The 22647-nt window shown below is 40.0% G+C and overlaps 1 protein-coding gene across 1 annotated transcript in view; it reads right to left on the minus strand.

Annotated features, from left to right (window-relative positions):
* METAP1 (methionyl aminopeptidase 1) overlaps nt 1-12835 on the minus strand; it is a 58503-nt gene extending 45668 nt beyond the window's left edge. The window contains exons 1-2 of the mRNA XM_042984139.1: nt 12700-12835; nt 12141-12282 (exon numbers count right to left, since the gene is read on the minus strand). Of these exons, the coding sequence (XP_042840073.1) occupies nt 12141-12254 (114 nt within the window). The 5' untranslated portion in view covers nt 12255-12282; nt 12700-12835. The remainder of the gene's footprint in view (nt 1-12140; nt 12283-12699) is intronic.
* Nucleotides 12836-22647: the final 9812 nt, after the last annotated feature.

Genomic DNA, 22647 nt, shown 5'->3' on the forward strand with positions numbered 1-22647 from the left:
AAAGGACAAATACTATGTGATTCCACTTGTATGAAGTATCTAAAATATTCAAATTCATGTATAAAGAAAGCACAATGGTGGGCAGCTAGGCTAGAAGAAGGGAGTAAAGGAGAGTTGTTATTTAATGGGTTTCAGTTCTGCAAAATGAAACATTTCTGGAGATCTGCTCAACAACAATGTAGTAGATATACTTAACACTACCAAAATTGTACACTTAAAAATGGTGACAGTGGTCGTTTGTGGGTTTTTTTACAATAAGAAAAAAAAGACATAACTTTAAAAAAAGTTAAGGGGCACCTGGGTGGCTCAGTCAGTTAAGACCGACTCTTGATTTCAGCTCAGGTCATGATCTCATGGTTCATAGCATCAAGCCCCATGTCAGAATCCCTGTTTGGGATTCTCTCTCCCTCTCTCTCCATCCCTCCCCCTGACTCATGCACACTCTCTTTCAGAATAAATTTAAGGGGAAAAAAAAAAAAAGGTTAAGTTCTAAAACTGAATAGCTCTATGTAAGAGCAATGACCTCATTTTTGTTTTGAAAAAATAAAAACAGCTAACATTTGAGCATGTACTATATGCCAAGCACAGATTTAGACACTTACCATGTATCAATGCTGTTAATCCTACAACTCTAAGAGGTAGGTAATATTATCATCCCATTTTACAGATGAGAAAACTGAGACACAGATTAATTAACATGTCCAAAAAACATAAAGCCAGGTTTTAAATGCAGGCCCTCTTGAGGTACTATCTATGCTCTTAACTTCTATGCAATACAAATATAAAAGTCTGGAAAGATAATTAACCAGAGTGTTAACATTCTTCTAGGTATCATCATGATGGACTTTTTAAATTTTTCTTTTTTTTTTTTTCCAACGTTTTTAATTTATTTTGGGGACAGAGAGAGACAGAGCATGAACGGGGGAGGGGCAGAGAGAGAGGGAGACACAGAATCGGAAACAGGCACAGGCTCCAGGCTCTGAGCCATCAGCCCAGAGCCTGACGCGGGGCTCGAACTCACGGACCACGAGATCGTGACCTGGCTGAAGTCGGACGCTTAACCGACTGCGCCACCCAGGCGCCCCTGGACTTTTTACTTTACATGCTTCTATTAAATTTATGTAAAGATCATGTACTGCTTTTTGCAATGAAAACCAAAAGGAGATATTTACATTTTCAAAAAATATGCTTAAGGGAACAGCAAGGTCTCTGTCCCTACTAACTACCCCTACTCTTCACTACAGTAAAGCTACTCTATTTGCTATGACACAACACCTTCTCAGCTTGCATCTCTACTTCCATAAGTTCATCCTTCCCCTGGAAAGAATGTCCTCTCCTACACCCTAATGCACACCTTCTGATTCACTTTTCCACTTTCAGTTATTTCTGTAATTTATCAAAATCCAGTTCTTAACTCACCTCCTTCAGGAGGTCTTCTAGGACCTGTCCTTACCTATAGCATTTTTTCACCTATTTAGTGTACTCCTTTAGAAAGACTGCCCTGTAGAGGTTTTATTTATGTCCCTCATATGGTCTTCAGCAAAATTTCCCGAAGATCTTACTACTCCTTTTCCTAGAGACAAGGACACTCCAGGAGCATGAAACATACTTAAAGCACCCAGATCTGGATTTCTAAAGACATTCCTACCAAAAACAAGAGCTCCTTAGAGACAGGACTGATTCTATGTCTGGGATAGGGAAATTACAAGGTAAATCTGATTTGTCTTGTAGCAGAAAGCCAGGAAGCAATCAGAGACTAATGAAGGAAGGTCAAAAAGCTACAGAAGTCACTTTGAAAGTGGTACCACTGACTGAATCTGAGACAATTTGAACATCAAAAAGAGTAAGGACTGTAACCTATTTTAATGTTTAACGAAGGGGAAAAAAATTCAAAGGTCCCTATACTGAAAAATGTGAAAACTCCAACAAACATTTGTGACCGTTTAAAGTGACCGATGCATTACCGTTACATGTCTTTTTAGTAGGAATATTATAGTACGTTTTTAGGTGGAACATAATTTATTAGCCAGTTGATAAAGATAAACTCTTCCTTACAAGAAAAAAAAATCAGCTATTAAATGCCAGAATGCAGTGGGGAGGGGAATCACCATTTGCAACCCCTATTGGAATAATTATCAGACAAGCATCATTAATGGATACTAAAACCACTAGGAGAAAGCATGTTGAAAAAAAGCATATTCTCATAGTGCCAGAGGATCACCCCACAGATTACACAGTCATTGCTAAGTGAAAAATGTGTTTACAGTGGTGATCTGGTAGCACTTTAACAAAGAGATCAAGTTTAGTGGTGGGACAACCGGGTGTTCTGTGCCTCCTGATGTGATACAATACAAGGCACACAGCATCACCCAGGAGTCTTTTCAAGGGAATCTTGACATATTCCAATTAGGCCTCTGGACCTAATATCTGGCTTAAGGAAAATACAGGGGATAAAAGAACAACTTAAAGACACTATAAGGAAATAATAAAAAAATCAAGAATGTGTGATACTCTATAAGACAACTGAGTAGTCTCTGTAAAAGTCAGCATCATGAAATAAAGATGAGAGAACTCTTCCAAATTCAAAGAGGCTGAGAGGACAATCAAATGCTATCTGTGAGCTTTGATAGGATTTTGATTCCAAAAATAACAAAAAGCAAAACATACAACTATTAAAGACGTGCTTAGCGAATAACTGACAAATATGAACAGGCTTGACTATTAGACGACATTAGGGAATCCTTGTCAATTTTCTTAAATGTAATCATGGCACCGTAGTTAAGAAAGAAAAACATCCTTGTCGTTAGAGAACGCATGCTGAATAGTTAATGGCTGTGGTGTCATGTTGTCTGTGACTTATTCTCAAATGTTTCAACAAATACATACAAAAATGCAATATACACACAAGCAGACACAAAGCAAGCAAGGCACAACATTAATTTAGGTGATGAGTATACTGCAATTAGTTATAATATTCATCTTTAAGTTTTTCTATGGTTTGAAACTGTTCGAAATAAAAAACTAGGGAACTTAATAAAATTGTAAAATAAAGGAAAAAATAATTATTTGTCTTTAACTTTCACTTAGCACCTCCTTGTTATTTTTCTTTCTTTTTTTAAAAAAAAAATTTTTTTTAATGTTTATTTATTTATTTTTGAGAGTGACAGAGAGTGAGCAGGGGAGGGGCAGAGAAAGAGGGAGACAGAATCCCAAGCAGGCTCCGTGCTGTCAGCACAGAGCTCAATGTGGGGCTTGAACCCATGAACCATGAGATCATGACCTGAGCCAAAACAAAGAGATGGATGCTTAATGAACTGAGCCACCTGGGCGCCCCTCCTTGTTATTTTTCTTAAGAGAAGTATACTTGCATATAATATTAGTTTCATGTGCACAACACAATGATTCAATCACTTGTCTTTTTTAAAGTACTTCCTGTTTGTACAAGGAACTATTAAGTCCCTGGAGACAGTTAAATTTTTTCAGGTTTACAAACATACAAATAACCCAATGAATGTTGTTATTCAGAAGTAACACAAAAGACCAGATTGACAAAAATCAAAATGTCTGTTAATTTCAAGTCCTAGCTAGGATATAGAACAATATAAAGTTTTGGATGATGGGAGGAGAAGTACAAGCGCATTGAAAAACAATTTGGCACCATCAAAATAAAGCTAAACACATACGTATCCTATGACTCAAGAATTTTTCTCCTGGGTATATACCCAGGAGAAACTCTTGCACACAGGCACCAAGAGCTAGGTACAAGACTATTTAAAGCAGCACTGTTTACAATAACAAAAACTTAGAACAACCCAAATTTCCATTAACAAAGAAATGAATAAACTATGATACATGAATTCATTGGAATACCATAGAGAATGAAAATGAATGAGCTAGAGCTACACACAACACGAATGAATCTTAAGAACTTAATGTTAAACGAAGAAAGCAAGTTGCAAAGAATACTAGCAGTGATTTCATTTACAAAATTTTCAAAAACATCAAAAGTAAACAATGCATTATCTAAGGAATCAAACATATGGGAAAGCAAATGAATGATAAACACAAAATTCAGGATATGTAGTACCTCTTGTGTGAGGAAAGCGTCGGAGCCTTCTGGTTTTACTTGTTTTACTAGTAATGTTCTTTTTAATAACTTAAGTGCTTAGGCATTTACCATGTCTTTTTTTTTTCTTTTTAGATTCTATGGATGATTTACCACTAGTTTTTAATTCTACTCAAAATCTAACGAAAACAATTTAGCAAAGAAAAAAAAAGATAATACTTATATATAGACCCTGACTTTAAGGTACCTAAAACCTCAATTCAAAAACAATACTAAATTATTCACACAATAACTGCATTTATATTTTTCTCTGCATTTGCTTAGTAGTGAACAATGCAAAGTTATCAGTATTCAAATAATCAAACCTATCAGTAGTACCAATTAGCAAAATAACCAGGAATAAAATAAATCCCTTCACCCAAAAAGTCACGTCCCATTTGAGGGAGGGAGGGGGAAGCCAAGGCAGGTCTAATGGCACTTACATTTACCTATTTTACTGAGTGATTTAACGTCATAGCTTGATGGATAAGACAAAGTAGCCTTCCGAACGTGATATAAAAGGTTGCCCTTTTGTACCTTTCATCAAGGGAAAATCATTAAAGACAGGTTTACAATATGGAGAAGTCTCTGTCTCCTCTTACTTTATTAAGGAAATTGCTACAGTCACAATTTATCTTTTTTACCCTAACCACTAGAGGCCTGAGCTATGACCCAGATAAATGGGACACTAGCAGACCCCAGCTAACAGTGTTTTTAAGAATACTTTCCAACAGACATGGCACAGCTCTAGTGTATCAGGAAGAAGTCCCTACTGAATTATATGGTAAAACAGGTAAGTTACTGGAGACAAAAACAGGAGAGAATTTTTTTTTAAGTGTCAATATAATTTTCCTTGTTGTAGGTAAAATGTTGAATAGCAGACCTCTAGAGCTTATTCTAGAGGGGTGTGTGTGTGTGTGTGTGTGTGTGACTGAAACTTACTGCCTGATTAGCACCTTCCACTTCTCCCTCCTCCCAGCCCCTGGCAGCTACCATTATATTCTTTGATTCTATGAATTTGACTATTTTAGATACCTCATGTAAGTGGAATCATGTAGTGTCTGTTAACTGGCTTGTATCAGTTAATATAATGTCATGGCACACTGCAGACTCTCATTTTTTAAGGCTGTATAGTATTCCACTATGTGTATATGCCACGTTTTATTTATCCATTCACCCACCCATGGACACTCTGGTTGTTTCCACAACTTAGCTATTGCGAATAGTGAGTGCTACAAGAGAACTTACTTGCAATATATAACTAGGGGGAAGAATTACAGGGTCCCTCTCCCAGGTTTAACTATAGCTGCCAAACACGTTGAGACAAGAAGACACAGCTTACAGAGTGTGTTGAATTGCTCTTTATTCAAAGCCACACACAAGACTGATACTAATCAAAGAAATCAAAAGAAAAAGGTGTAATTGTTGAGCTAGGAGTACTACCTGCCCAAGCATGAATAAGCAAATGCTTCATGTTGAAACTGTGAGGTCAGGAGAGGTTCATGATCAAGCAGAAAGGGTAGTAATTATATTTATACTCCATTACATTAAATCTTTGATATGCAGAGATTCACAATAGTTGCTTTACAGAGTATGCCTGCCTATATTATATCTACTAAATGGGTTTGCTATTAATACCAAGGACAATTCCTCAGTAATTAATACAGGAGTTACCATGCCATTGCTTTTCCCTCCTAACATCTAGAGCTAAGCATGCGCTTAGCTATGTGCTTATGTGTCTGTCACGCCACCCCTGCCAATATTACTAAGACCAAACTAAAAATTTTGTATGCCAAATAATTTTTTGTATGTCAAAAAGACTCACCAAAAAAAAAAAAAAAGAAAAAAAGCGACTAAAACATCTATCCACAAACTGTATGAACAATATAAGATCACACCTACTACCAACAGCCCTTCAATCTCTAAAAAATTCATTAAAGACTTGTTCCACTTTTGATTATCTACCAAATGCTGCTAAAAAAAAAAAAAAAAAGAAAAGAAAAAGTTTATTTATTTTTTGAGAGAGAGACAGAGTGTGAGTTGAGGGACAGAGAGAGAGGGAGACACAGACTCCAAAGCAGGCTCCAGGCTCTGAGCTGTCAGCACAGAGGCCGACATGGGGCTCGAACCCACGAGCTTCGAGATCATGACAGGAGCCAAAGTCAGACACTTAACCAACTGAGCCACCCAGGTGCCCCAGAGGCTTGCTTTTTATAAGTTCTACTGGAATATAACTCATGCCAAAATGCCAACACGTTTGTTTATAATATAAGCATGTCAATAAAAAGATCTCCACTGGGGCATCTGGGTGGTTCAGTCGATTAAGCATCTTGACTTTGACTCAAGTCATGATCTTATGGTTCATGAGTTCGAGCCCGACACTGGTGGGTCCTATCAGCGCAGAGCGTGCCTGGGCTTCTCTGTCTCTCTGTCCCTCTCAAAATAAATAAATAAATAAGCTTTAAAAAAAAAAAAAAAAGATCCCCACTGACCACCACAAAGTCTGCAAACCAACAATGATCTTTATAAGATCGATGAGCTTCGTAAGAAGCTCTGATAGTTATACCCAATCACCTAACTTACAAAAGTTATCTAGGCGTGGTATGACATGTGAGGAATGTAAAGATAATCCCTATAAAATACAATATGGTAATATCTCCATCAATGATGAAGATGAGTTCCAGAAATACACTGCATTATCAGGAACTTTGATACAAAAGGAGAAAGAATTTCAGAGGACAGGGTTGCATTTCAAAGATGCTGTATGTTGGAAGGGCAATTCCTTCCTTCCTTTCCAACTCCAACCCACAAGAGGCTCAGCTACTCAACTTTTTCCTGGAGACCCAGTTCATCACCTTACTTTGCCACTGCTTCTTTGAAAGAATCTACTGCAAGACTTTGTTCAAAATGTTCATAAACAGACAGGAGCACATCTGTGGGGGGTAGGCAAAATGGATGAAGGGGAGTGGGAGATACAGGCTCCCAGTCATGGAATGAATAAGGCATGGGAATAAAAGACACAGCACAGGAAACGTAGTCAGTGATATTGTAATAGTGCCGTATAGTGACAGATGGTAGCTATATTTGTGGTAAGCACAGCCTAAAGGTACAGAGATGTTGAATCACTGTTATACACCTAAAACTAATGTCACATTGTGTGTCAACTATACTCAAACTAAAAAATTTAAAATAAAATAATAATGATGATAAGGTTCTAAATATTCTGAGAATTACTAAAATGTGACAGAGACACTAAGTAAGCTAAATGGGGCCAAGAAACTTGCTTGACACAGGGTTGCCACAAACGTTCAATTTAAACAAAAAACACAGTATCTGTAAAGCACAATAAAGCAAGCACAATACAATTAGGTATACCTATATATACCTCCATTTCTAGCTTTTCTTTAATTTCTCTCAGCACTGGTACATACTTTTTTTAGTGTAGAGATCTTTCATTGCTTTTATTAGATTTTCCCTAGTTATTTGATTTCTTTGGGTGCTACTGTAAATAACATTATTTTATAATTTTACTTTTTGATAGCTATTATGGAGAATAAAAATTGTTTTACAGCACCTGGGTGTCTCAGCCTTCATTTCGGCTCAAGTCATGATCTCATGGCTCATGAGATCAAGCCCTGTGTCAGGCTTTACGCTGGCATTGCAGAGCCTGCTTGAGATTTTCTCTCTCTCTCTCTTTCTCTCTCCTCCCCCTCTTATGCACACACTTTCTTTCTCTCTCAAATAAACGTTTTTTTTAAAATTGTTTTCATAATTAAAAAAATATTTTTCATAAACAAATGATACTTCTTCCTAAACATTTTTAAACCTTCCTCATAACTAAGTGTAAGGGTATTAGATGTGAGGCATATATGCATAATAAAACCACTCACTGAACACTGTGCTAAGCACTTTGCACGCTCTTATTCACCTTCCCCTCAGCTCCATGAAGAGGATACACCATTAGCCCTCTACTACAAATTTAAGAGAGAACTTAGCCAAGAACATAGCAGCAAAGATTTAACCCTAGGTCAGAATATATACCCAGTCTCTTTCCACTCACACTATACTATCTTTTAGTTATTGTATCTTATAAATGATTGGAAATCACTCATGTCTTCTCAGCTGATCCTTTAACTACACACAAGGTAGCATCTGCCCTGGGCTGATATTCACTAAGGGCAAGAATGCTCTTTGCTTTTCTTCTCAGGCCCATCAACCTCTCTTCTTTCAGTTAATAAACTAAGTGCCTACAGTGTACAAGGTAGAGAAAATGAAAATAAGCACAGCCTCCATCTTCAAAATATTCTTACAGACTCCTAGGAAGTAAAAGTAAACTCCTATACTACTATTGAAACTACTAAACTACTGGGGCACCTCAGTGGCTCAGTTGGTTAGGCATCCAACTCTGGATTTCGGCCCATATCATGATTTCACAGGGTTGTGGGTTTAACCCCAGCATCGGGCTCTGTGGTGACACTGTGGAGCCTGCTTGGGATTCCCTCCCTCTCCCTCTCTCTCTGTTCCTTCCCCACTTGTGCTCTCTCTCTCCCCCTCAAAATAAAGAAACATAAAAAAAAATTAAAATAAAAAATAAACTACTATTAAATAAAAATGGACATGCAGCTATAAGGAAATACCATCAAACATCAACTCCTGAAAAGCTTGATTTTCAAGTAAAACAGATTTTACTCATTTAAAGGACCAAACTTTTCTTAAAATTAAGCATTTTAGGGGTGCCTGGGTGGCTCAGTCACTTAACCATCCAACTTCAGCTCAGGTCATGATCTCACAGTTCATCGGGCTCTGTGCTGACAGCTTGGATTCTGGAGCCTGCTTCAGATTCTGTGTTCCCCTCTCTCTCTGCCCCTGCTCTGCTCTTGCTCTGTCTCTCTCTATATATCTCTGTCTCTATCTAAAAATAAATAATAAACATTAAAAAAAAATTTTAAGACAAAAAAAATTAAGCATCTTAGGAGTGCCTGGCAGGCTCAGTCAGAGGAGCACGTGACTCTTGATATCAGGGTTGTAAGTTTGAGCCCCACATTAGGTGTAGAGATTACTAAAAATAAATAAACTTAAAAAAAATTTAAGCATCTCAGATAAAAATATTTCTACCTTAAGCATAAAACACAGTATAACACTAAGACCTAACATCGGGAAAAAAAAAAAAAAAAAGTTAGGGAGGGAGCCAAACCACAAGAGACTCTTAAAAACTGAAAATAGGGGCGCCTGGATGGCTCAGTTGGTTGAGCGACCGACTTCGGCTCAGGTCATGATCTCACACTCTGTAAGTTCGAGCCCCACGTCGGGCTCTGTGCTGACAGCTCAGGGCCTGGAGCCTGCTTTGGATTCTGTGTCTCCCTCTCTCTCTGCCCCTCACCCACTCATGCTCTGTTTGTCTCTCAGAAATATACATTAAAAAAAAAAAACCTGAGAATAAACTGAGGGCTGATGGGGGGTGGGAGGAAGGGGAAAGTGGGTGATGGGCATTGAGGAGGGCACCTTTTGGGATGAGCACTGAGTGTTGTATGGAAACCAACTGGACAATAAATTTCATATTAAAAAAAAACCTAACATCGATTAAATTTACCAATGTGCAAAATGTTTTACATACTCTTAGTATTTACTGAAGACTGAACCCTGTACTATTAATGGCCCCATTTTAAAAGGATGTAACAGAAAATAAAGAAGCTATATTATTTGCCCAAAGTCACATGGCTAGTAAATGATTAAGTCATGATTCAAATGCAGCCTCTCTATGCAGCCCTGTGATACACTTATGATTGATTCAAACACTCACTGCCCACCTACTGCATACAGAGCATCATGTTGAGAAATAAGAGGGCAGTGAATGAGACAGCTTATTCATGAAACTCACCTTCCAATTAAAAAACAGATAAATAAGAAAATAAATGAGAAAATTACAGATTGTATAAAGTATTATAAAGGAAATAAAGAAGGGGATGTGAGGAAGTAACTGGAAAAGAAAGGCTTACTTCTGTTATGGCCTCTTGTAGTCTTGCTCTCAGCTTGTTTCCACACAAGCTGGCCAGACAGCCAGGCTGGCGACCAGAGAAGCAGACAGAAGACAGACCACTCCTAGTGAAGATGATCAGAGAAGTGGCAAGGAGAAGCCCTAGTTTCATGTTTTCATAACTGTGTTGGCATTTTTCCACAAACCTTAATGAGCCAATGTTCTTTCTATTGAATAATACCGTGCCTAAGGGAACATCACCTATGCTGGATGAATACAGTTTCACAGTACCTTTCTAAAATCTCAACAGGTAAGTGTGTGTACACATTAACTCATTTGGCATTACAAAATGCCACCTAATCTTAAACGCAATGAAAACCACATTATTCCACACAAAGATGGTACATAATTTCCAAAAGCAAATTATTGGGTTGTTTCGTTTTGTTTTAAATCCAGGTCCCACATAGGCTTCAACAAATGAGAATCTGAAAATTATTTCTAAGAAACAAAAGGACTCATACCAGGTTTAGCATGCTGAGTAGTCCTAATGCTATTTTTAGAAAGAGCAACTCTTCTCATGTGCAACTTTTTCCAAATGATATTAACAAGGTCAAGGATCATATCCTATCTAAAAACATGACCTATACAATATAGCTAGGATCTCTCATAATGGCTTATGCACAAGTGTTGTGACCTGAAGGATTTGTTTATTTTACATACATCTTTAGGTTTACATAGCTTATATTGAAGATATTCATATTCTTGTATTTACTGTTCTTATATATTTGTTTCTATTCCATTCATTGACAATTTTTATATGGCAGTGTTGCACTGCACTGACAGCCTCTAAAACCAAAAAAAGTGCTTCACGTTTTACCAACATTTCCATTTACTGGATAATTTGAGCTCCAGAACAACCTTGTGAAATATGTTAAGTGAAAGTATCACCTTTCCCTCCGCACAGTAGGAGCTCAGAAAGGTTAGGTAACTTGACTAGTTCAAGACTGCACTGTAATTGGCAAGGACAGGGCCCTGCCCAGGCCTTCAGACTCTTTGTTCATGCTCTTCTCCCCACAGGACGCTACTAATTTAAACCTGAACTTTCACGTGTCTCTCTTCAACAAATCTGGACTGTAACTACGAGCCTTACCACTGCTACCCTGCCAATACTCTGTTCCAATGCAACCGGAACACTAGTACTCTTCAGTAAACATAAACACCGGCACACGTTCCTGTCAAGACCCCATTCAGTGCTGGGTTTGCTCCACTGCACAAAACTTACTAAAATACACCACGGCCTTAAAGCATAACCCTTAATGGAACTGACTTTTTTCCTTAGTGGGAAATTCAGTAAATGAGAACGGTGACTCATAACGCTAACTTACCGTTTTCTAAATTAATAATTTTGGGTGCCAAAGCAAAAGAATGAATTACAGACCCCTCTCTATCCCCACGTCCAAAGTTGCTTAAGTGTCAAAGCGCGGTAGTAAAACACAAGGACACAGGTGGGGCTGGAGCTAACATTCCTTCTCTCTGCGACCCCCACCACCCCCAGGCAACCCAGTCCTCAAAACCGAGTGGGTGTCTTCCGACCTCCAATCCCGCCGGGACCAGAGTGACTCCCAGCTCCGCAGCCCCCTGTGACCACGATCAGAGTCCTGCCGGGAGCTGTGGAGACAAGCCAGAGGGGCGTGCCCCCTCCCCGGGGCGTCCCCACCTGTCTCGGGTAGCCCGCACACCTGGTAGCCCCAGCACCGGCAGGAGATGCGCGGCGGGAACCCGCCCCTAAACGCGGCGCCTTAGGACCTCCGAGCTACCCGGGACAAGTCCGCTTCCGCCCCCAGCCCACATGGCCGCTGCAGACCGCGCCCGCGTCGAAGGGGCCCAGGCTCTCCGGAGGCGGGAGGGGGCGGCGGCGCTGCGGCTGGGGGTAGGAGGAAGCGCGGCAGGCGCGCCCGGGGGGTGGAAGAGGAGGAGCGCGTCCCGACCGGCCGCGAGGGCAGGCACAGAGGGAAGGAAGTCCGCCAGCGGCGGCGGCGCCGTGGGAGAGCAGGCGTCTACCTGGGAGCAGAAGTACGAGCCTTGGATGCCCAGCTTGATGCAGGTGGGACACTGGAGCTTGGCCTCGCTGCTGCAGCCGTCCGTCTCGCACACCCGCGTCTCCACAGCCGCCATGCTGCCTGGCTGCTGGAGGAGCGCCTCACTGAGGAAGAGGAGGAGGAGGAGGAGAGAGGGCAGGGGAGGGGACAGAGGCCGAGCCGGGGGAGGAGCTCGGCCTGCGGGGCCTGGGCGCGGAAGCAGAAGGAGCGCCGGGCCGGCCCAGACCACGCTGCGCGCCCCGCCCCCGCCCCGCGCGCGCAACTGGCGCCCCGCCCCGTGGCCTTCGCCCCGCCCCCGCCCGTGGCCCCCGCCTCCCGGCGCCAGTCGTGCACGTGGGGGCTGTGAGGGAGTCTGTCGGAGACCTCCTGCTCCGCGGGGTCCCACGTCTGTCCCCGGGTAGTGCGACCTCCTGGCGCCCGGCGGCGAAGGGCGCAAAGGGAGAGGCCCTCACGTCTTGCGCTGTCTGTACCTAGGGAGACAGCGCCCCGGCCGTGCCTTACTGAATGTCCCCCACACTCACAGGCAGTTGGAAAGAGCGCCGCGCTCCTCTGCGTTGGTTCACCCGGCAGCTCCTTGGAAAAGGAAAGTAATTCTCTCTTTTAAAGTACTGTTTCTCACCGATAGTGTCTGCTCTGAGGCCTAAGGACCGCCACTCAGTCATTCACAAAAAGAGGAGCCAGAGAGCTGTCAGAAGATGGGCTGAGATTTGCATCAGGCCTCCCTCGTGGAAATGGTTTTCCACGATTTTTTTTCGTGGATTTTTTTTTCCACTGCCTGATTTTTTTTCACACTACCCCCCCTCCCATTCGCAGTGTACAATGTTAGTAATAGTGACACAACTACTAGATATTCAATAAAACAATGATTTTTTGTATTATCCCAGTTGATTGTTTGAAAGGTGAGTAGGGAAGAATTGTTCTAATGTTGAAGCACCGGAGTTGAAAGGAGCTTTAGAGGTCATCTGATGTAAACTTGTTGCCTAAATTTCTTCAACTACATCCCAGGTCTGCCATTTTCTAACTTGTGCTTAAATACCTCCTGTCACTGGAAAGGGAGAGGAACTAATATTTATTGATCATCAGCTAAGCGCTGTGAACTTCGTGTTATCTAATCCATATTTTTTTAAACTTACATACTTAATAGACGAAAAAACTCATGTTACTTTTATTTTTATTAAGTGTTGCTGTATAAGCAATACAAATAAATAGTGTAATAATATCAAATAATACATTTTAAATGTTACACGTGAGCAAAAATCAACGATTTATGTGTGTATAGATGCGTATGACATACATATATGTATATATAAAATAATTTTTAACAAAAACAAAGACCATCTTTAGTTACTTGCTTTCTTCAGTTATTACATTACAAACTTCCTTTATTGTCCTTAAATATAGTATAATTTATTATTGATTTAATTATGATTTAGTAATTTAATTATGATAAAATTTACCACATAATTTAATGTCTGCGTAATATCCTATTGTATGGGTAATTCACTGAACAAAGCTCACTAACAATAGACATTTAAGTTATTTTTAATTGTTATATATTATGAACAAGGCTTCACTGAATACCCTTTTAGCTAGAACTTTGCATACATTCTTATTTACCTAGGATATGTTGTTAAAAGTGGAATTGCCTCATCAAAGGATTGTCACTTTATGTTTTATGATACAGTTTGTCAAATTTTCCCTTAAAAGTGTATACAAATTTACACTCTAGTCAGAACTATACTGACATATTATTTCCTGAGACTTTGCTAGTGCTGATTATTATCTTATTTTTAATGACTGTCATTTTGATAAATGGAAAATGGTATCTTTTTTTTTTTTTTTTTATAATGAGGCTGGACGTTTTTTCTCTGATTATCACTATTTGCATGTCTTCCTGTATGTGTTTGCTTTTATTTGTTAAATTTTCCTTTTGCAGAACAATACTTAAAATTAAAAACTAAAAAAAAACGAGACACAAATTGGCCATAATACTATCACCTGAACACCTCAATGTTTCATTTGTCCTTGTTCCCTCAATCTTTATCCACATGCATCTTCAGCATTTACATATTTGCAATTAGTGATAGAATTTTTTATTCTACATTTTCACATAATACTATGCCATGGATTAATCTCAGATTTAGGAAAAACACTAAGTTCTATTCCTTTTCAACATGCCAGCTCTTTTATGTGTTTGAGACTGTCAGGTCTTATGGTTTGTCAGTCTTACAGCATCCCCTTCCATCTGTAGTAAGTTTAGATCCCTTGCAATCTTTCTCCATCTAATCTGGAGGAATTCCAGTTTGTTCCCTAACGGGTTGTGTCCAGATGAAGCTAATCAAATAGAGGAAGAGGAATTATTGAAAACTCTAGTCCAAAAGACCCTCAGGGTTCTTCTCAGGCATGGGGAGACCGGAAACTCTTCTGCTTTTGCTAGCTGTCTGCTCTGGAGTCCGCTGTGTCCATGCACCTTTAGGAAAGCAATGCCGTGGGGCAATTAAGAGCACAGATGTTGATTAAGATAGGCAGACCTGGGTTGAAACCTCTGCCTCCCAACTCTCCTCCCTTAGTCATGTTCCCATGAGCAACTTATTTAACCTCATTTCCCATATCTGAAAAATACAAGCTAGAGTACCTACCCATAGAGTTTTATGATAGTTAAATAGATTTTGTGAAGTGCTTTGGAGCTCCATTAGCAATACTTAGTTAGCTTTGCCATCAAGTCCTCCTTTCTTGGTCCTTCTCACACCACCACCACACCAGCCTCAAACAGGCTGTTGAGTGAGAGAAACTTCCTAAGATCACCTTATCTTATTCTCAAGATAATCATCCATATTCCTTTTATTTAAACATAAAAAAGTGACAATATATGAGAGGTTTTACAAAATTATGTCTGTCAGAGTCCATGTTTTATTCTTCTCTTCCTTTTGAGATTTTAACCGTTTCTGTTTTAATTCCTATGTGCAAAGTTCAGCCAACCCACATCCAGGAGGAAGAATGCGCTTCAGAATCGCAGCTGAGAATTTGGCATTTATCATGAGTCCTTTGGGGGCACCTGAGTGGCTCAGTCAGTTAAGTGCCCAACTCTTGATTTCAGCTCAGGTCATGATCTCAGGCAAAGCCTGCTTGGGATTCTCTCTCTCCTCTTTTTCTCCCTCTGCCTCTCTCTCTCTCTCTCTCTCTCTCTCTCTCTCAATAAATAAATAAATAAATAAATAAATAAATAAATAAACTTAAAAAAAAAAACAAAAAACAAGAGTCCTTTGGCCTTGGACAGCACTTATTTCCCAGGACTTCTGCATAGAGAGAAGCATTTTTGATATCATGTTTAAGCATATGTTCAAACTATCTGCCCAACTAGCTACAATATTTCCAGTGTCCATGGACATTTCAAATCAACATAGCCAAAAAGAAACAATTATCTTCTATTTACCCACTTTTGCCCTTCAAATCTTCTTTTTCTCCTGAATTCCCTGTCTTCCTTTGTGACATCCTCTGTCTACTCTTTTCTCCCAAGTTAAAAATTAGGCCCCTTCTCTCTCAAACCCCCACATCAAATGAATCACTCAGTTTCATAGACTTTATCCTCTAAATATATTTTTAGGGGTGTCTGGGTGGCCCCGTCAGTTAAGCGTCCAACTTCAGCTCAGGTCATGAGCTTGAGATTTGTGAGTTCGAGCCCTACATCAGGCTCTGAGCTGACAGCTTGGAACCTGGAGCCTGCTTCAGATTCTGTTTCCCCCTCTGTCTCTGTTCCTCCCCTGTCACGCTCTGTCTCTCTCTCTCAAAAAAATAATAATAAAAACATTTATAAATAAATAAATAATTTTTTTATTTTAATATGTTCTCTCTTCTTATGGCTGCAGCTTTAGTTTAGGCCATTTTAAGCCTTTGCTTAGACTGTTACAGTAGCTTCTTAAATGCCTTTAATCCATTGAATCTACCCTGCCATCAAGCTGATTGTTCTCAGAGATAAATCTGATCATGCCTTTCCCCTGTTTAAAATCCTTTGCTAATATGGGGCTTGTAGAGCTGGAGCCAGGGTCAAAAGGTGGCCAGACCCTCCCTGCAGAGTTGGTGGTAAGGAAACAGGACTAAGGAGATCTGTGGACCACCAAGGTCAAAGCTAAGGACACAGCCAAGGAGATAAGGGGCTTGGTACATAAAAATGAAATGAGCAAATACATAACTAAATTAAGGATAATGAGAGACAAGTTTATCACTGTCTGAGGGAGTTACAAATATGAAAAGGATGAAGGCTAGGATGAATCATGAGGTATTATATTGGAATTGGAAATATTGATGTGATGGGCTCCTGGGTGACTCAGTCAGTTAAGCGTCTGTCTCTTGATATCCACTCAGGTTGTGATCTTCTGGTTGTGAGATCAAGCCCCACATTGGGGTGGGGGTCAGGGGGAGGTCAGCATGGAGCCTGCTTGGAATTCTCTTTCCCTCTCTGCCCCTCCCCCTCTCTCACATACATGCCCTCTCTCTGTGTCTCTCTCTTTCTCAAAATAAATAAACATTAAGGGGCATCTGTGTGGTTCAGTCAGTTAAGTGTCTGACTTCTGCTCAGGTGAGGTCACGATCTCACACTTCATGAGTTCGAGCCCTGTATGGAGTTCTGTGCTGACAGCTCAGAGCCTGGAGCCTGCTTTGAATTCTATGTCTCCCTCTCTTTCTGTTCCTCCCCCACTCACACTCTCTCTCTCTCTGTCTCAAAAATAAAGATCACACTGTCTCTCTCTCAAAAATAAATAAAAATCAAAAAAATTTTAATAATTAAACATTTTTAAAAATATATTAATGTGAACTCAAGGTTTTGCATAATAGATAATATGGACATGCATATACGTGTGTGTGTGTGCGTGTGTGTGTGTATAGTTCTGACCACTAAATGGAACTATAGGCAATGAGCACACCTAATTTTCAGATCTTTGTTTCTAAATACTTTTCTCCAATAAAAGGGATCAGATGTCCTTGGGGAGCTTGCTCATTCCAAAACCAGAGCAGGGAAAATACAAGTCTGGAAAGTCAAATTGTACCAGAACATAAGGTAGAACACAAAAATTATGGTGACTGTAGAAAGGACATGGTAGCCAAGTTGAAGCAGCTCCCACTGGCCAAATTGAATACAATGTGAACCAGAATAAATAGTGATAGTATCAGATTATAACCCACTGAAAAAAGATAATATTCCATGAGCCTATATTGCTAAAAAGACATAAACAAACAAATGAGGGATAAAAGTAAGCTCTTATTTACGATAGAATATCAACTAAGAAATCGCAAGAAAGCTGAGAGCTTTTATTCTAAGATCAAGAACAAGACAAGAATGTCCATGCTCACCACTTTTATTCAGCTTAGTACTAGAAATCCTTGCTATAGCAATCAGACTAGAAAAAGAAATAAAAGGCACCTAAAGGTAAGGAAGAAGTAAAACTTTACAATTTGCAGATAACATGATATTGTATATGGGAAACCCTAAAGGCTCTACCAAAAAACTATTAGAATTGATAAATGAATTCAGTAAAGTTTCAGGATACAAAATTAATATACATAAGTATGCTGCATTTCTATACACTAATAACAAAGTAGCAGAAAGAGAAATTAAGAAAACAGTCCCATTACAGTTGTACCAAAAAGAATAAAATAACTAGGAATAAACTTAACCAATGAGGTGACTGACCTATAGTCTGAAAACTCTAAGACACTGGTGAAAGAAATTGAACATGACACAAACAAATGGAAATCTATTCCATGCTCATGGACTGGAAGAATTAACATCACTAAAATGCCCATTCTACCTAAAGCAATCTACACACTCAATGCAATCACTATCAAAATACCAGTAGTATTATTCACAGAACTAGAACAAATCCCGAAATTTGCATAGAACAACAAAAGACATCAAATTGTCAAAGCAATCTTGAGAAACTGATGGTATCACAATCCCAGACTTCAAGATACACTACAAAGCTATAGTAATCAAAACAGTATGATACTGGCACAAAAATAGACACACAGATCAATGGAACAGGATAGAAAGTCCAGAAATAAACCCACACCTATATGGTTAATTATAGCAAAGGAGGCAAGAATATACAATGGGGCAAAGACAGTCTCTTCAACAAATGGTGTTGGAAAAACTGTATAGCTATATGCAAAATAATGAAACTGGACCACTTTCTTACACCAGACACAAAACACGATACGGATTAAAGACCAAAATGTGAGACCTGAAACTATAAAACTAAAAGAAAACATAGTAATCTCTTGGACATCAGCCTCATGAACATATTTATGGATATATCTCTTCACGCAAGGGAAACAAAAGCAAAAATAAAAGATTGGGACTACACCAAAATAAAAAGCTTTTGCACACCAAAAGAAACTATCAACAAAATAGACAATTTACTGAATGAAAGAAGATATTTGCATGTACCTGATAAGGGGTTAATACCCAAAATATATAAAGAATGTATACAACTCAACACACACATTCAAACACACACACACACACACACATTCACACACACACACACACACACACACACACACACACACACAAACCTAACTAAAAAATGGGTAGGGGCATCCAGGTGGCTCAGTCAGTTGAGCATCCGACTTCAGCTCAGGTCATGATCTCGCAGTTCATGGGTTCAAGCCTGATGTTGGGCTCTGTGCTAACAGCTCAGAGCCTGGAGCCTGCTTTGGATTCGCTGTCTCCCTCTGTCTCCGTCCTTCACCCACTCATTCTCTCTTCTTCTTCTTCTTCTTCTTCTTCTTCTTCTTTTCTCTCTCTCTCTCTCTCAAAAATAAACATTAAAATAATTTTAATGGGCAGAGAATCTGAATAGACATTTTTGCAAAGAGAAGTACAGATGGCCAACAGGCACAATAAAAGATGCTCAACATCACTAATCAGGGAATGCAAATCAAAACCACAATGAGATATCACCTCATACCTGTCAGAATGGCTAAAATGAAAAAGACAAGCAATAACAAGTGTTGGCAAGGATGTGGAGAAAAAGAAAACCTCATACACTATTGGTGGGGATGCAAATTGGTGCAGCCACGGTATGGAGAAAACTGTATGGCGGTTCCTCAAAAAATTAAAAAGAGAAGTACTACACACACCAGTAATTCCACTACTGTGTATTTACCCAAAGAAAACAAAAACACTAATTCAAAAATATATGCACTCCTATGTTTATTGCAGCACTACTTAACAATAGCCAAAATATGGAAACAACCCAAGTGTCCATTAATAGATGAATGGATAAAGAAGATGGTATGTATATACACTGGAATATTGCTCAGCCATAAAAAAGAATGAAATCTTGGGGCGCCTGGGTGGCGCAGTCGGTTAAGCGTCCGACTTCAGCCAGGTCACGATCTCGCGGTCCGTGAGTTCGAGCCCCGCGTCAGGCTCTGGGCTGATGGCTCAGAGCCTGGAGCCTGTTTCCGATTCTGTGTCTCCCTCTCTCTCTGTCCCTCCCCCGTTCATGCTCTGTCTCTCTCTGTCCCAAAAATAAATAAAAAACGTTGAAAAAAAATTTAAAAAAAAAAAAAAAGAATGAAATCTTGGGGCACCTGGCTGGCTCAGTCAGTCAGGCGTCCGACTTCGACTCAGGTCTTGATCTCACGGTTTGTGAGTTTGAGCCCTGTTTCATGTTCTGTGCTGACAGCTCAAAGCCTGGAGCCTGCCTTTGCATTCTGTGTCTCCTCCTCTCTCTGCCCACCCATGCTCATGCTCTGTCTCTCTCTGTCTCTCAATAATAAAATAAACGTTAAAAAAAAATTTTTTTAAAGAATGAAATCTTGCCATTTATAACATAGATGGACCTAGAAGATATTACGGTAAGTGAAATAAGCCAGAGAAAGACAAATACTGTTAGTTATATGTGGAATCTAGAAAACAAAATAAATGAATAAACAAACAAACAGCAGGAATACAGAGAACAAACCGATGGTTGCCAGACAGGAGATTGGTAGGGGAATGGGTAAAATAGGTGAAGGGGAATGGGAAGTACAGGCTTCCAGTTATAGAATGAATAAGTCATGGGGATGAAAGGTACAGCATAAGGAATATAGTCAGAAGTATTGACTATACCTATTTGGTATTCAATGATAGCTACATGGGTAGCTACACTTGTGATAAGCATAACAGGATGTATAGAGCTGTCAAATCACTAAGTTTTACATGTGAAACTAATGTAACATTGTGTGTCAACTATACTTCAATTAAAAAAATAAAACTAGGAAAAAACTAATTTGGAAAGAATGATGGAGTTAGAAAATCACCATTTGGCAATCATTATAGCAATAATTTATTCAGGTAATAGTCATCAAAAAATGCTAAAAAAATGTATGCTTTCACTGGGTGAAAGTTTCTTAAGTAACAGGGTATTTACATAGTCTCAGTGTAACTCCCTACAAAATATTTATCATTTAAAAAGGCAAAATAGGGGCGTCTGGGTGGCTCAGTCAGTTGAGTGTCCAACTCTTGATTTCCGTGCAGGTCATGATCTCATGGTCGTGGGATTCAGCCCTTCGTCAGGCTCCACACTGAGCATTGAGCCTATTTGGATTCTTTGTCTTCCTCTCTCTCAAAATAAATAAGTACATATGTTAAAAAATTAAAAATTAAATAAATATAAAAAGCAAAATAATAACTGCACAGTGAGAACCTTGTAGATACTGTCTTAACAGTGTTTTCTAAGTTAAAATCACCAGTAATGAGACAAATTGACTTTGTGCACCTCCTGATATGAAACACTGAGAACACAATTTTTCTTCTGTGGTGTTCAGAAATGCATAATTGATTCTAACCATGAAGAAACAGTCAACCCCAAATGGAAAACAATCTACAATATATATGACCTGTAATCTGCAAAATGTCAATATCCCAAAGACAGAGAAAGATTTGAGGAACTCTTCCAGATCAAAAGACACTAAAGAGACATGACAACTTGAATCTGGGTTAGATTTTGGATGAAAAGAAAAAAATGATTTTGCTAAAAGGAAAATATAAAGATTGTACTGTAGCCTTAAGAATTCCCTGGTTTTATGGCAATCCTGCTCAGTATGAGAGGAACCGCAAGTTCAGACATTTGGTGTATGTGTTTGCCTCAGAAGCCAATGGGACGAAGCTACCATCTGTGAGATTATGGACTGTTCAACCTCTAAGTCGGAATCCCACCCATCGCAGCACCACAGCTCTTCTGTTGGCCTCAGATAGTTGGTTCCCTGCCTTCCCCACTGGCAAGCCCCCACCTGTGCGCCAAGTGTCTTGGTGTGCCCCATCACACATTGGGATCAGGTTCTGTGCAGAGAGCCCCTCGTCCTGGGAAATGGGGCATGGCTAGAAAGGGGAAAATAAAAAAGGAATTCCTTCGTTTTCCTTTCTTGATAAAAGCCCTCAAGAAAGTAGGGATAAAAGGAACATACCTCAAGATCATGAAGCCCGTATATGAAAGACCCACAGCTAATATTATCTTCAATGAAGAAAAACTGAGAGCTTTCCCCCCAAAGTCAGAAACACAACAGGGATGTCCACTCTCACCACTATTACTCAACATAGTGTTAGAAGTCCTAGCCTCAGCAATCAGACAACAAAAAGAAAACAAGGCATCCAAATCAGCAAGGAAGAAATCAAACTTTCCCTCTTTGCAGACGAAATGATACTCCACATGGAAAACTCAAAAGTCTCCACCCCAAAAAATGCTAGAACTGATAAATTAACTCAGCAAAGTCGCAGGATACAAAATCAATGTACTCAAATTGGTTGCATTTAATTGGGATTCTCTTTTCATCCTACTCAAGCTCTAACAGTAGATATAAAGTGGGTCTCCCCCTAAATGGGATGGCCAGGAACGGGGTGTCAGAGCCCCAGCAAGATGACAACAACATCTCTGCACAGTGACGGTCCCACCTGGGGTGTCATGACCAGAGCTGGGCGAGAAGGACATCCCCATAGAGGGACAGGCTGGCAAGGAGAGTCAACCCTAGAGTATGTTGAGGAAGTTGCCTGTACAGGACAGCAGCTTAGCATGACAAGTCAGAGTCTAATGGAGATGAGGTAGGCATCACTCCAGAGAGGCAGCCCGACATGGGTAGTCAGAGCCTGAATGCTGGAGGAGATCCATAGGGAAAGGGGGGAAGTGTGCGGTGTCTGAGCCTGAGTTGGGTGAGGAAGTCATACAAGTGAAGGGGAAGACTGATGTGGGGTGTTGGAGCCCATGTGTGATAAGAAAATGTGTACACAGGAGGGCAGCAGCAACAATGGGATTGGTCAAGGCGCCTGGGTTGCTCAGTCGGTTAAGCGTCCGACTTCAGCTCGGGTCATGATCTCATAGTTTGTGGTTTTGAGCCCTGCATGGGGCTCTGTGCTGATAGCTCAGAGCCTGTAGCCTGCTTTGGATTCTGTGTGTCCCTCTCTCTCTGCCCCTCCCCTGCTCATGTTC

This window comes from Panthera tigris, chromosome B1 (assembly GCF_018350195.1).
Source record: "Panthera tigris isolate Pti1 chromosome B1, P.tigris_Pti1_mat1.1, whole genome shotgun sequence".
NCBI lineage: Eukaryota > Metazoa > Chordata > Mammalia > Carnivora > Felidae > Panthera > Panthera tigris.